The sequence below is a fragment of the Orussus abietinus genome, unplaced genomic scaffold, assembly GCF_000612105.2.
Source record: "Orussus abietinus isolate OABI.00-Male unplaced genomic scaffold, Oabi_2.0 scaffold163, whole genome shotgun sequence".
Classification (NCBI taxonomy): Eukaryota; Metazoa; Arthropoda; class Insecta; order Hymenoptera; family Orussidae; genus Orussus; species Orussus abietinus.
Window position 1 is genome coordinate 57,552 of NW_019394880.1, and position 15,314 is coordinate 72,865.

The following is a 15,314-nucleotide window of genomic DNA, read 5'->3' on the forward strand; positions in this document are numbered from 1 at the left end:
GTTTTTTTTTTATAGACTTTAAATTTTATACACGTAAAGACCTTACCAAGGGCTCCTGTGTCGAAAGTTTCGCAAGCGATTTCAGTCGCCACTTTTATAACACCTTGAAGTTCCCTGCACCCGGAACCACTTGGCAACAACGTCCATTCCCAGATGTTGTCCTCAGATTTCCTGGCGTTTCCTCGCATTATTAGACATTATCTCTCATGGGGCAGTTGTTTCCCAGTTTTCCTGGTATTTCTCGTCGTTCATAGTCGTCATTTAGGGTGCTATGTCGCTCGATTTTGTTTCTCCGGTGGGTCAGGATTCGACGCTGCAGCGCCTTTTCTTGGCGCTGATCGTCGTGGACTTCGAAGGGGCAAGGCGACGGCTTTCGGTGCTTTTTTTTCCTCCCTTTTTTCTGAACAACTGACAGCTTTACGACGACAAGCCGATGGCCGACGTAACTTAATTTCTTTCTGCTTCGCTCGGCTGGCTGGTTTCGAAGGCGCTGACCAGCCCAGCTTCTTTAGGGGCCGCGAAAGATGCCGCTCGCAGACCCTGAGCTGCGTTTTTTCCCTTCTCGGATGCTGACGGTGTCTGGAGGTTTTTCCACCTCGAAATTTGACTTCCAGAGAACGGGGGAACATTTTAATATCTGGGAAATCGACCTACCGAAAAAGGACCTCGAGAGATTCATCATCGTCTCGACAACTACCAACGGTGTCCACGCCTTTTTTAGATCTCGAAATTTGACTTCCAGAGATTGAAGAGAATTTTCGGAAATTCATCCGAAAACAAACTACTGCTCGAAAAATTGATCATCATCGACTCGTTCCATCATCACGAGGCAATTTGATTTTTTTAGTGACGCGGTTGAATGAATCATTTCTGGTTGAACGCTAACGTTAAGGAACGCGCAAAGGGGATTCGCGACGAAAAATGTCAAAACACTAATATTTTTTTTTTATACTCAAAATGAACCTCCGCTCACACTTTCTAAATTTAATAACGAGGTCACTCGAGAATCTTCCACTTTGACGCTCAGCTGCGAAAATAACGTACGGACTAAAGCACATTCCATAAATGTGAAAACGTTGAGGTGAGCCTGCACTGTTAAAAATATTCATAACATTCATACACTTGTGGTATCGATACGATGGTTGGTTTGGTATCTCGTGTTTCAAAAGTGAATTATTATACACTTATGAAAAACTTCAAAATACATCCGTAATATTTGTAATATCATATTGGAAGTTTGTGAACTTTGTAGAAACATGAATAAACATGTCTTAAATTTATAACATGTGTTATAAATGTTGTCTGGAAATGTTATAAAATTAGTATACCATGTCTGAATAAAACTTCCAACAAAAGTTGTATAAAATTTCAATATGTTTTTCTTAACAGTGTAGGAGAAGTGAAACGAGGGTCTGTACGTTATTTTGCGGCGCGATATTCTTGAATTCCTAACCTCAAACTCGGTCCTTCGGGTCTGGCACCTAAAAATAATTGAATTACTTGAATCTGGGGAAATATTACAACGATAGTAACTCGTGCCTTCCAAAAATAATGTTTATCGTTGACATTCCAGGTTGGACCTCGATAAAAAAATAAAGATCACGGTGAACGTAACTCGTACCTTTCAAAAACGATGTTTATCGTTGACATTTCAGGTTGGACTTCGACAACGACGAGTGTTGGAAAATGTTCGACCTGAAGACCGAAATAAAGGCCAGGTTGAATTAATCCAGGACTTGTATGTCGTTTCTAAGTGAAACAAGTTGAACCGAATCCAAAGTGTGACGAAACGTTAATCTCGTGATCACAACTGTGCAGTGTCGTGGAAGTTTGCGAGTGAATAGAAAAAAGGAGTCCTAAGTTCATTTATAGAGACCAGATCTTACCGGGATGGCCCTGACTCCTCGAGATCGACGATTAGGCGAGGATAACTTCTCGGAGGAAGGGCTGGAGGACGAGGTTCCCGGCTCGACGGGGACCTTCGAACCTTTAAGCGACTCCTGCGGAGAAAGCGACATGGAGGGTCTCGATTTGTCACTTTTCGAGCCCCAAGTCGACTCCAACTCCTGGTGCGATACTCGGGTCCACGCCGGGACGCTTTACCTTCTCGTCCGTTCCTGTGGTAAGCCTCTCGTTTCGCACATTTTCGCGTCTTTTATGTCTATTCAATCTGCTACTTCATCCAGGATCTTTAAGGGGATGAGAAAGTGGCATCTCAAGAGTCAATCGTTCATAAAACTTTTCTCCGAATAGGATATGTCGAATTGTTTTAGACTTTACACCGTGAAGGATACAAAGAAGATTTTAACACCCATGAAGTTTCAATTCTTTTTAAATTTGTTTATAGGAACTTTTTATTTTTTATAAAAAACGAAATTTGATGGATGTCAAGACTGTCCTCATACCCTCTTGATGCACGCTGTAAAGCGTAAGACGATTCAGTACGCCCAGTCCGGAGAAAAGTGTCATGAACGTTTGACGTTTCAGATGCCACTTTCACATCTTAAAGGGTCAATCGTTCATGAGACTTTTCTCTGAACTGGGTGTACCGAATCGTTTCAAACTTTACACCGTGAATATGAAGGCTACAAAGAAGATTCTGACACCCACGAATTTTTATTTTTTTTATAACACATTAAAAAAATTACTCTAATAAAATGTGTAAAAAAAATTGAAATTTCATGAGTATCCTGATAATTCTTACAGCCTCCATATTCATGTTGTAAAGTATGAAACGATTCGGTACATCCATTTCTGAGATAAGTTTCATAAACGAGGCCTTTTTGACACCACTTTCACTGCCCCCTTAAAGACCGAGTTTTTCACGCCCTCACGAGGAAGTCATGTGACAAAGGTCCCTTACCTCGCGAAATGTAACGGAAATCTTGTAATTATACGTCGCTCGATGTCCTCGGCGGCACCATAAAGGCGCGGTAATTATTTACATAAACTTGTCTCCTATATGGACCCCCTTAAGAGGGGGGCGGAATTAATTCCGCGACGCGGGATTATGCAGGTGACGAGAGGGTGCCTCCTTGGAGCCGTCCATGTCCCTCAAGTTTGGTTAGGTCTCTGCTCCTTAATTAAAACGAAACGAAGATGAGCGCATTATGCGACTCTGGCGCCATCCAGGGGTCATCGTCGCGAACCAACGAAACGGGCGCGCCTGCGCGATTACTCCCGTACGGCACAACGACCACCATTAACATACAATGCTTTCCGAGCTTGCATGATTTACCGCGACAAGTTTACTCGTGCCCCGCCACTTGCTAGACACGGGTTTAAACGCGGATTCCATTGAATATCCGTCTGGAGATGTGGAAACGCTTTTCAGAGAGGAAGGAAAGCGGAAGTCAAAGACTCGGGGGAGGAATTTAAGGCGATATCAAAGGGTCATTCTATATACATCGAAACGTTAAATTATTTATAACACTTTTCTTCAAACCGAGTGCACCGAATCATTTGGAACTTTAACACGTGATTATGGAAGTCCTAATGGAAGGTCTTGGAACTCGCAAAATTCCATATCTCGAAGAAAAAATGCCTACAGGACAAGAATCGGAAATGGAATTTTTATCGAAAATTGAAATTGCGTGAGTTGAAGATCTTCATTGGGACCTTCAAAATCACGGGATTAAAATTTCAAACTATTTGGTACACCCAGTTTCCAGAAAGGTTTTATAAATATTTCATCTTTTTGGTATATATAGAATAACTTCTTTCATCATACCTTAAGGTGGTATGAAAGTAGCTTCTGAGGGGTCAATCGTTTGACATTTTTCTCAGAACTAGATGTGTCGAATCCTTTGAAATGTTACCACGTGAGTATGGAAGGTCTAAGGAAGGTCCTGACACTCATGACATTTTAATTGTAATCATTTGTTTATAAACATTTCTTATTTTTTATTAAAAAAAATGAAATTTCATTAGTACAAAACCTCTCCTAAGGCTTTCATGTTCAAGTGGTAAAATTTCAATACGGTACACTCATTTCGGAAAAACGTTTCATAAACAAGACTTCTGAAGTACCACTTTCATACCACCTTAACGAGAGAGGCACGAAGAAAAATCTGGCTTATAGTCGTCGTACGGTTTTTCGCGCCTCGTAATTACAACATTTTCGTTCATTTTACGTCGCTGTAAAGCGTACGATGCATTTCGTAATACTCTGGTCGTGTACGGAGGTCGTTATCGGGAAGAGGTTTTCGATAAATCTCGCAGACACTTGGATCGATCCGCGAACGAGCATCCGCGTAACCGTGCAACGCGATGGAAAGGACTCCGGCCAGCAGAGCGCATCAAAAATATTTTAAAATCTCGAAAAGGCAAAAGAAGGCGGCTCGACCGGTTCGCTTATTGAAATCGGCGAACCGGTTGCTGATAACTATTCGCGAGTCTATCGGTAACCCCGGATTATTTTCGGATCGAGCGGAAAGTGGACGTTTCTTCCCGGCCGTTCGAGAAAGGCCGATTTTTCCTCAGCTGGGTAAAACGATTCTAAAAGATGTATGTTTTTAAAATAGAAAATGCAAAATGTATTACATAAAATCCATTTAAATTGCAAAATGGAAGATGGTTCTATTTTCCATTTAAAATAGAAAAGTGCAAAACATATTACATAAAATCCATTTAAATTGTAAAATAGAAGATGGTTTTCTGTTACCATTTAAAATAGAAAACTTCAAATGTATATTTGTATTGGAAATGGGATTTGAGAATAATACACTTTATTGTATTTAATTTAACAAAGACTTTATTCTTTCTTTAACGCTCAGAGGACCCATCTTTACTTCTCCAATCACTCTAGCGAACTAACTACAAAAGGGCAACTGCTGATCTGGGTCAGCACCAGTGATGACTAAATTCTTTCTCTGGACTCTCTTTGTGGAGGTGCGACTCTGCGTCGCCTCTTAATCCAAACAACGATTCTTATCGTTTCTGAAAACCCTCCACTAAACATGGGCCAGACTCTCTCTCTCTCTCTCTCTATACATATTAAACATAGATTGGTTTTTGTTTCATTTATAAACCTCAATCTTCAGGTTTATAATTCCAACAATTTGAAATAGCTCTGTTTTACCCGTATCTTGAGCTATGGAAACTTGGGTGGCTTTTTTCTCCTTTCGTCCATATTTTTCCTCTTTTCTTAACGCACTCGTAGCACGATAAATCGGCACAAATTCAGCGAGATTTCTAACCGTTCGACTTTCGAACTGCTTTCCCGGTTCATTACTTGGTTGGGAAGGTGCTTCTCGCGGAGAAATTACAATCTTTCGTTGCTTCTCCCATTAACTTTCGCGGTGTTCAATTGGTCATGATATACGCAGGAATCGTATTCACGACCCAAGATGTCCCTTGAATCCAGTAAAACATCGCACAGTTCACGTTGGTGCAAATAGGCACTTTCGTTCGCCACTTTTCACGCTATCTTTCTTTCTATCTTCATTAAAGCGTTTGCATGTAACAAACGTGTGTCATGGTATTTGAGGTATTTAATGTACAAATTCTAAGAAGGGGAAAATGTTATGAATTTTTCGATCGATCCCTATACGGGTCTTTTTCAAAATCTCGCCATCATAGTACTGCGATCTTCTAGTATCGTAATAACGCATTAATAATTCCCAAATGTAAAATAAAATTTGCGGATAGATCGTATGGACTGGGCTGATTGGCTCGTGTGTGGCTATTTGTAGTTGCATATTGGTCAGCCAAGTGATTCCACTAATTAAGCATCGTTCACACCGCATCCCCACGTGGGAACGAGTGCATCGGCTCGCATCGCCGATCACTGAATACGCATTAATGAATCTGCATTTCTGGACCGCCTGCTCGCTCGAGTTTCGATATATGGGATGCCCAGCTAACGATGGACCATCATACCTAAGAAGAAAATAATCATATGAATTTAAATTATACCGTTTATTCCCGATATTTTTAGGATGCATCGATCATTTTACTTTTACCGACTAAAACTTGAAACATAATAACAATCATGCAATAAGTGTCCAGGAAAAGGTCATTTTAGAGAAAAGATTACCTTTCGAGTAATATTGATTTAACCCAAACTATTAACCCTTAAATCAGGTATGTATTAAATAATACAAGTATTGTTAAAATCGTACTTTTTAGATGAACAACATTTAATTCTTTTAAAAGGAAATTACTATTTCTTCGTGGTTAATCTCAACGCGGCATTTATTTCAATGGTATAAGGTCTTTAAAAATCGTAACTTTTTTAAACGAACAATATTTCATTTTTAAAGGAAATTATGATATTTCATGATTAATCCCAACGTGGCATTTATTTGGATGGTATAAATATCTTTAATAATCATGATTTTTTAGATCTTTAATTCTTTTCTTTTTTTTTCTTTTTAAGGAAATAGTAATTTTTTTCCTGGTTAATCGCAACGCGGTAGAAGGAAAGCTCCTCGATCTCCATAGTAGTCGCGGCGTCGAGAATTCAGGCCAGTATCCACTTATCGGCCGCACGACGGAATGTAACAACAAACGACGCGGCCGTTCCTAAAACGACTCCTAGAAGTCGGGTTCACGCGGTGCCTTCGGTTCGGGCGAGAATAACCATTGCGTCATGCTCGAGTGTATTCGAAGGGATCGCATTACTTGCGCGGAAAGTGCAGAAAAGTCATCATTACTCGGTCCGAAAAAAAATACGCGGTCCGGATCGACCATTACTCGATGACATATGCGGTGGGACTGCTCAAAATTTTCCTACGCTTTTAATCCACAAGGAATTCATAAACCCATCCACCTGATGTCTTAAAAGTGAATTAATAAACATTCGTTCCGAATCTACGTAAATTAAAAATTTCATAACACCGGGTTATACCTTTATGCAGGAAAATTACTGCATTTATGTATAAAATTTATAATTTATTTAGACAAAGCGTTGTAAAATTGACATACCATGTCTTATGTGAATCTTCCCAAAAAGTGTGATAAAATTACAGTAATTTTTTCGATAGTGCAGGATCGATTTCGATTGCCTTCTTGAATCGTGCATACAAAGCTGTATCCTAAACACGTGGGTCGCGAAAATTCGAGTGACTTTTTTATTACGTTCCAACGTCAAGAAAAAATTATGACATCCTGACTGCGAAATTTCGGGTAACTTTTTGAACCCGTTTCTGCCGGAGGATTTAGGTCGCTGTCGGCGAAAGGCGAATCGCGATCGCCATCGATCGATCGCCGATTCGTGATTATGTTCTCAATCCGTTAATATAAAATTATGGTATCCCGAATACGTGTACCCTCGACGCGACAATTCGAATGACTTTTTTAACCCGTTTATGCCGAAGGATTTAGGTCGCTGTCGGCAAAATGCGAATCGCGATCGTCATCGATCGATTGCCTATATCCAAGGGAATAGGAAATTCCACCGAATCCCGAACCGCTTTGCGAGGGCCCGCCATTGCACATGCAAGCTGCGTGCACTCCTAATGAACGTGTCAACTGCAGCTGCTGACGTTACGCTCCGATAGAGACGATCTCGTTCCAGACGAAATCGTTCGATTTGTTCGTTCGACTCGCCTTCTGCACCGATTTCCCGGTGGAAAAAAAAAACGCAACCCTCGCAGCAGCGGACAGGTTCCACGGAAAAGGAAAACGCGGAGCGTTTGTTCCAGTTTGTAATAATTTTTTAAAGAGAGAATCGTGAAATCTCGAGGTACGAAATTCGCCATGTTCACCAGATTTCGACTTATCGATCGATCAGCGCCTTGATCGGATGTACGTAACTCGGAGGCTTTCCCCGATTGGCGGATAGTAGAAAGTCTCTACATTTTCGATATCTCGTTTGCGGTTTTCCAGCATATGTAGAAACGACCGCGGAAACTGCGGTGGAGGGATTTGAGGTTAGGGTGCCATTAAAGGCCGCAAAACCCATGTGATCGGATACGTCTTACGCGTAGATAATACATTCAATGTGCACCTAGGTATGTAACATTGAATACACCTCAGGGCGTGTATTCCAGTAATCAAACAATAGATAAGTAATTGCTGTTTTATGATTTTTTTCCCACGATTTACAGATACCAGTTTATTGGATCGAGAGTTATACCGAGACGCAAGAAACATGCGCTTATTTTTTTCGCAAGGTTTTTTTTGGCGTCCTTTTTTTACTTTTTCTTGTGTGCATGAATGAATACAACAAAAAGAAAAATACATTGAACCAAAGAAAACTTTCTTTTAATGGTACCAAACATTCGGTTAATTCAAAGAATAATTCATTAGACTGAAATGGACTCAATTAAATCGTCATGATCCCAAAGGAACATTGTATCCAGTTCATTCGAGTTTATTCGAGCCAAATGATTATTTATTAAATTAACAAAATATTTATTCGATTCGGTGAAAATTTATTTTCTCATTGTCAGTGAAATTACGCGAAATCATTTGATCCGAGTGAACAAATTCGTAAATGGTGACATTTGTTCGTCCTGTGTCCGGAATTTCGGTCCGGTGTCGGCAATTACACCTGAGGGATCGCAACGTTAAAAACGAATCCCGGGGAGGTAACGAGGGAAGGGACTACTCAACGACCGGAAATTGATCTCTCTGTCGACTGGTCTCTCTGTCGAACGTTCGATCGGGCGGCGAGAAATCCAAACCCGACGTGGCTGGTTATCATCGTCTATGGCGGGTTCCGCGGGAACTCGAAACGACGTTGCTCCAATTAGCTCGCGAAAGAGCAATCTCCGGCTCGAATGCGATGCCCAAGTACGCCGGACACTCTCGTTCGGTGAACGGAACGACCACTTTCGAAATCGGTGCTTGGTGGGACAGAATTGGTCTTGAACATGCAAAAAGTGGAAGACCAAAACGTATACCGAGACTGTCGCAGGTTTGGTCTTGGTCTTGCATTTCCTCGTCATTAAAAGATAGTGATGAGCGAATTGATCTTGGTCTTGGGCTTGCAAAAAGTGAAAAACCAAAATCAAGATCAAGGCTACCACAGTTTTCACCTTGGTCCTGTACGTTTTGCTGACAAAGTCTAAGCTCTGAATATAATTGCAAGATCAAGACCAGAACCACCACAATTTTGTATTTCTTCATCACCAAGAGGTAGTAATGAGTAAAATTAGTCTTGAGCTTGCTTTGCAATTTCCTTAAATTCGACTTAATTAACACTCAGCTCGAGTCCCTTCGAATCGCGCATTTCCGGAACAACGAGGTACCCGAGGGAATCCGGTGGTAAAAGGTGATAACAGGCGGTAGGAAGACAGGTCGCATTTCCATGCCTTCTCGCCATATTTACAGTCGAGATATCCTAATTTGTCTCGTTTCCGGCACGGAGTATACATGACCGATAATTACCGTCCTTCAATTCTTCCTCGCGAAAGCCGCCAGGTGCTCGACGAAACATTTTCCTGGGTCTTTATGGCCTCCATTTTCCTGTACAACCGACTCTCACCGTGAGCCTAATAGTCAAGTAGAAGTACCGAGAGTCAAGGAGAAATGACAGTTTTTTCTTTGATTTATCGAATACCTCAATCGATGTCCCATCCCGCAATACCCTGCATAATTCCGCTATCAACTCGATTTTAATCGATTCCTTTTATTCACTTGTCCTATATTATCACCATATTTTTTACTATATATTTTTATTATATTTTTTTTTATAATTTGTTGCTATAATGCTTACTATCATTTTTGGTGCAAGATTTCGCCGCATGCACCTCCTCGATCCGTTGATGGACGCGTCACGATGGAATGAGGGAGATGGAGGAGACGCGCAGGGAAAGGGTGCGAAAGAGAGGGTGTTAGGGAACGAGTTCGAGATAAGATAGGCGATAATGAACCAGACAAGGCACGTGCCTAATGAAGACGACATCGCGACCAACTTCGGGTCACTCCGACGTCTTCGTCGGAGAGCAACTCACTTGACCCGTCCTCCGTTTCCTCTTCCGTCTTCCTCCTCCCTCGCGATCTCCATTTTTAGGAGGATTAGGCTACGTGCACACATACCTCCTTTCTTCCCCCATTTTTGTCCCACCTCCAGGAATCGATTTTACCGAACGGGGTCGATAGAAATCACGAGAAGCCAAAATCGTTAACATTTGAAGAAAATCACGATTTTGAGAATTATTTGAATTATTCAAATAAACGTCTTAGACAAAAGAATTGGTTAAATCAATTGAAGGTTGGTGAGTAAATAGTATATTTTTTTTATGGAGATTTAGGAGGTCATAGTTCGTGCGGTTATGCCAAAAGGCTGCTATTGCGAAATTTCAATGTGAAATCCTCTTTATAACTCTGAAATAAGACGCTTCTGCGACCATTTCTTCATTGCGAATTCTTGAAGACTAAAAATCTAAAATTGATTAGTAATAATACATTTTTTATGCCAATTTGGGAAGTAATGCCAAATAACTGCTATTACGAAATTTCTATGTGAAATCGCCTTTATGGTCCCAAAATGAGACTTTCCTGCGACTTCTTCGTAACGAGTTCTTCAATACTAAAAATCTAAAATCGATAAGCAAGTAATACACTTTTTACGCAAATTTGGGATGTCATAGTTCGTACGGTTATGCCAAAAAGCTACTAGCAAGAGGTTTCGATGTGAAATCCTCTTTATGATCTCAGAGCAAGACGCTTTTGGGACTTCTTCGTTACGAGTTCTTCAAGACGAGAGATCTTCATCTTTGAGTTAGGGTCCAAGAAAGCCCCAAGAGACACGTACCAAGACTGGGTACGTCAAATGCAACGAGCGCTTCATCCGAAGTTTGGACGACTACGTGGCTAGTGGTACAAGAAACGGGAATATAACGAGCACGTCGTCGCCTTTCGAATAGCTTTCTTCAGGAAAAAAATCAAAGATGCACGCGCCGAAAGTTCGCTCGATCGGGCCGAATTTCGGGCAGCGAAAGTGCGAGATCTGGGACAGATTTCGCCGACGTGCAAAGTGCGACGACGATTGAAATACAGGAGCTATAAAGTGGGTAATTAAGATACTTGGGATACGATCTCGTTATGGAACACATGGACTGGAACAAGGGACATCTAAATTTACCACCTCGGTGCTTCAGATGTCATGAACTCGGAGAAAACGATTATTTGCGACGAATAATTAAAGTACTCGAGCAGTAGTATTATTTACGACGAATAATCAAAATATTTTTCACTCACACCGGAATAGGCAAACCGGGGTAAATAAAATAAAGGAATATATCGTGGTTTCCAATTTGATTGGTATAATAGCTCCGATCCAAGATGGCGATTATCGGTCGAATTCGAGGAGAAAGACTATTTACAACTAATACTTACAATATTTTAAATCTCGTACTGGAATAAGCGAACTTAGACAAATGATATGAAGGAAAGTATAAGAAACGATACGACGAATACGTAAAATATTTTAGATTGGTATTGGACTAGGCAAACTTAGATAAATAAAATAACAGGAAATATAAGAAACGATGTTAGGTCGACATTGACTTCTTAACTTCTAGATATACTTTATCCAGCGACGACGTCTGTTCGACTTATTTACATTCGTCGGTGTGCTCGCATTTAATGGTTAGAATCGCAAATCCGAGTTAAGTATGGTAATTCTTGGCGACTCCCTGTTTCGTAATTAGCTAATTGGATCGCGCGAAATTCCCCACCGAGCGGCCGAAACGGCGCGGTATATTTTCTATGCCGCGTTTCAGGGTGCCAAAAATTAACGTCGACAGTTTCTGTACTTCCTGTATCTCGTTACAATGTTGCTTTTACTTTTTTACAGAGGCAGACTGTTGTGTCGGGGATGCCACGGCAGAGGCGTGTTGGGAGCCCTGCTATTGCGTCCTCCTCCAGGATGAGCAGACTCTCACGGCATACAGGAGCGAGGACATGGCCGTAAGTATTGTTTAAAATATTACTCACACCTTTTTTCGGGTAAATATCCGTCGAGCTGGAGGTCCCATCTTCTAGCGGCAGTGGAATTAACGACGATAATTCGGCACGTTCGAGCGACAAAAACTGATCGAACTATGACAAATTCAAAGCATTCACTTATTTACTTTCATAGAGGGTCTCCTCCATATTTTATAGAGGGAATGAGAGTAATATTTCCAGTCGAAAACTCCTTTTCCATTTTTTATTTCTCCGATGAGTACTTACAAAGTTATGGCACAATGAAACTGACCAATCACGTGTCACCTGCAGTACCTGCGAAAACAGGTGCAGGGGCCCTGCACATTTTATTCTATATCATTTCTTTTCTCCATGGAAAATTTAACCGATAGCAGATTAAGAAAAAAAATATATACATAAAATGCAAGAGAATTTTGAGCGCTTTCAAATTTCTGAAGCCGGATCTGATTTTTTAAATGCTTCTCCCAGTCAGGATGAAAAATTCGTAGTTTATACTTATTTACTTACGCGAACTCGGTACACAAGGTGTCCCAAAACACTCTTCTATTTTTTAAAGAGTGATAGAGTCGTTAAATTCGGTTTCGAACGGCTCGAAAACAAGTAAATGGAGCACAGACTTGGAGAATGTAAAGTCGAATGAGACTGTTCATGATCTCCTGTCGAGTTCCTGCTCTTTATTACACGTTGCGGCGTCGGTGTTCCTTTTTTCTCCCCTTCGATTGTCCGTACTTTTGCAATCCCTCGTGCCGGCAATCGTTTCAACTCAATTTCCGTTTTTCCTTTTTTTTTCCTCTTTTACTCCTTCACTCCATTAGGTCGCCGTATGAGTTTGCGGTTCTCGTTGCAGTAATTGCACCTGTTACTGCGACCTTATCCGCGGCAATTTATTGCACTCTCGAGTTACTTTATCCGACGCGTTTCGTCGGTTTACTTATTGTGTACGTGACCGCGATCGGTCGTGTCGGCATTGCGGACAATTAACTCGGAAATTCTCATAGAGACGGAAGAAACCTAAACAGCACCTCGGGCGGGTGAAAGTACAACATTTTTGTTGTGGGACGACAAGAAGCATTCATTTACCCGATTTACCCTTTTTCCGGAATTTTTCTGTTATGGAGAAACTACGTACACTTGATTATACACGCGCCATTGGTTGAATAAGAATAAGGTACTTTTAATTTTACTCAATCCAGTTCAATTCACTTTTTTTCGGAAAACCACACTTAAATCCAAAAAATAAATTTCGTCCAAGTTTTATCCAGTAAGGTCGGTAATCTATATTTTGTAATGATTTTTATTTATCGCATAACACGGTTATGCAATAATTATATATTACAATAATTGCTTGTTGCAGAAAGTTGTTCTTTTGAACTATTGACTTTATTGAAAAATCGTAAATAAATTTTAAAAAATTGAAACCGGTTTCTTTCTGGTCTTTTCGATAAAATTCAACTTGTCGGGTTTTTTTTTTAGAAAAAATCCTAGATTTAAACCAGCCTGCATAGAAATTGCATCGAATCTAAAAAGGACGCCTCAAAAGGAGCGCGAAATCGCTCTCTCGGCTGCTTCAACGCTCGAATCTCTCCTCGAGTATTGAAAGCTAAGGGGATGTCGACCTCTAATTCGATTAGAAGTTCCACCCTCCTCTGTGAACTCCATGAACTGTATGTGGTTCGGAACGGCCACCGCAGTCGTGGCACGTACATTTCGGAGGGCAGTAGTCAGTGACTCCGATGCACCTTAGGAGGAAAAAAATTCCGCAAACTCGTAGGAGCACAGCTTTCCATCGGTGGTGCGTACCAAATCGCCTGTGTAAACAGTGCTCCTATATAAATAATTCAGTTCGATAGATTTTGTAAAAAGGTGATGAAGAATTTTTTCTACAGGAAACAAGTGGGTCGGATGTTACAAAAAAAATGATGAAAACCTGGATTTTTCAGATTTAATTTTCAAGATGTATCAGAAAAGTCGATTATTAAAAAAGAATACCTTCTGCAATGATTGATTATTGTTATTTATAATTATTACGCGAACCTTGTTTTAGAGGTTCGTCTAACTAAATATTAAAGAAAAACTAATAAATTGGATCGTGCAAAATCGTAACCACAATCTCTTAGAGGTTCGCCTCTCGATGTCTTGCATCTCAGCCTCACGGCCCGAGATGTTTGAAAAATATTCTCGAGTGAATTACAGTTTGCAACTCTGCCCATAGAGTGCACTTCCATCGCGGCCGCATCTCTATCTCGATGTACATGTAAGGGAAGTCCCTGCCTTGCGCCACTCCAGGGGCGCATGGAAATTCGATCTAAGTTCCGATCGCGAGTACTTTTTATGAGCTCTCCCTCGTGGATCATCATGTTTCCTTGAAAGCATATCCGTGCACGGAAAAACGCCTCTGACCTCGCGCAGCGGCCTCTCTTGCCCGATTTTTCACAAATTCTGTAATTTTACCTGTAATTATGAAAATGGTCTAAATGAAAAAGATGATAAAAACTGAATTTATCACATATTTTGTCCCTACATAAATGAATGAATACACAAATATTTATATATTTTTTTTTTCACAAAAATGAGAAATAAATGTTAATAAATGAGATTTCATGAGTATTGGGACCTTCCTTAAGGCCACCATATTCATGTGGTGAAATTTTAGACGATTTGGTACACTCAGGTGAGAGAAATGTGTCATAATGATATTTCAGACGCCCCTTTCGTATCGCTTGAATAACATATTCCGAGGTTATTGAAATGGAAGGGGGAGTAATTATTACCAATTTATTGCGGATGTGTGTCGCGCTGAATTGAAATTGTCTATATTTCGTTCTGAACTGTTAGTGTTTTGTTCCCAAGTACTTGGATTTTTCCCAAATCGTTTGGATTTTTCCCGAGATTATTTGGATTTTCTTCACAATTGTTTCGATTCTGATAGAGCGTTTCTGTTTAGACCATTTCCAGAGAATTCTCGGGAGTGATCCTCGAACACGCCGTCGGCTTTCACGAGGGTCAACCTCGACCCGAAACGTCGCTCAGACGGCAAGTGGAAATCCTCGAGCGCACTTCCGGCTTCCCCGTAGCCGACTCGAATCGTCATGGTGTCTTTGGCGAGTGTCGGGACAAATGAAAGCCGGCGAGCGCCATTCAATTTCCGTGACGTCCTTAATTAATTGGACCTCTTTGCGCGCATGCGCGCGATACGTTCTAGCCCGACGTCCTATTTTACTTCAGTTCACTTTGAGAAAGATGCGAGTGCCATTTCCAGGAATCGAATCGCCATTCCCCGGACTATCGCCGAGAATGCCACGACTTGTTTTTCCCGACCTCGTCTCCATACATATATTCATTTTTTTTCTCTCTATTCCCCACATTCGAATTTTTTCCCAGAGGAAGAACGGGATCATTCCTTCGAATGATTTGCAGCCTATAAATTCCTGGCA

The 15,314-nt window shown here is 40.9% G+C and overlaps 1 protein-coding gene across 2 annotated transcripts in view; it reads left to right on the forward strand.

The window, feature by feature from the left end:
* Nucleotides 1–1,890: 1,890 nt before the first annotated feature.
* LOC105694288 (disabled homolog 2-interacting protein) overlaps nt 1,891–15,314 on the forward strand; it is a 142,878-nt gene continuing 129,454 nt past the window's right edge. Inside the window, exons 1-2 of one of the 2 annotated variants that reach the window (XM_012415099.1) lie at nt 1,891–2,122; nt 11,750–11,862. In XM_012415099.1, the coding sequence (XP_012270522.1) occupies nt 1,891–2,122; nt 11,750–11,862 (345 nt within the window). Of the gene's footprint in view, nt 2,123–11,749; nt 11,863–15,314 lie in introns of those variants that run through there. The other variant, XM_023433379.1, reaches the window with a different exon arrangement.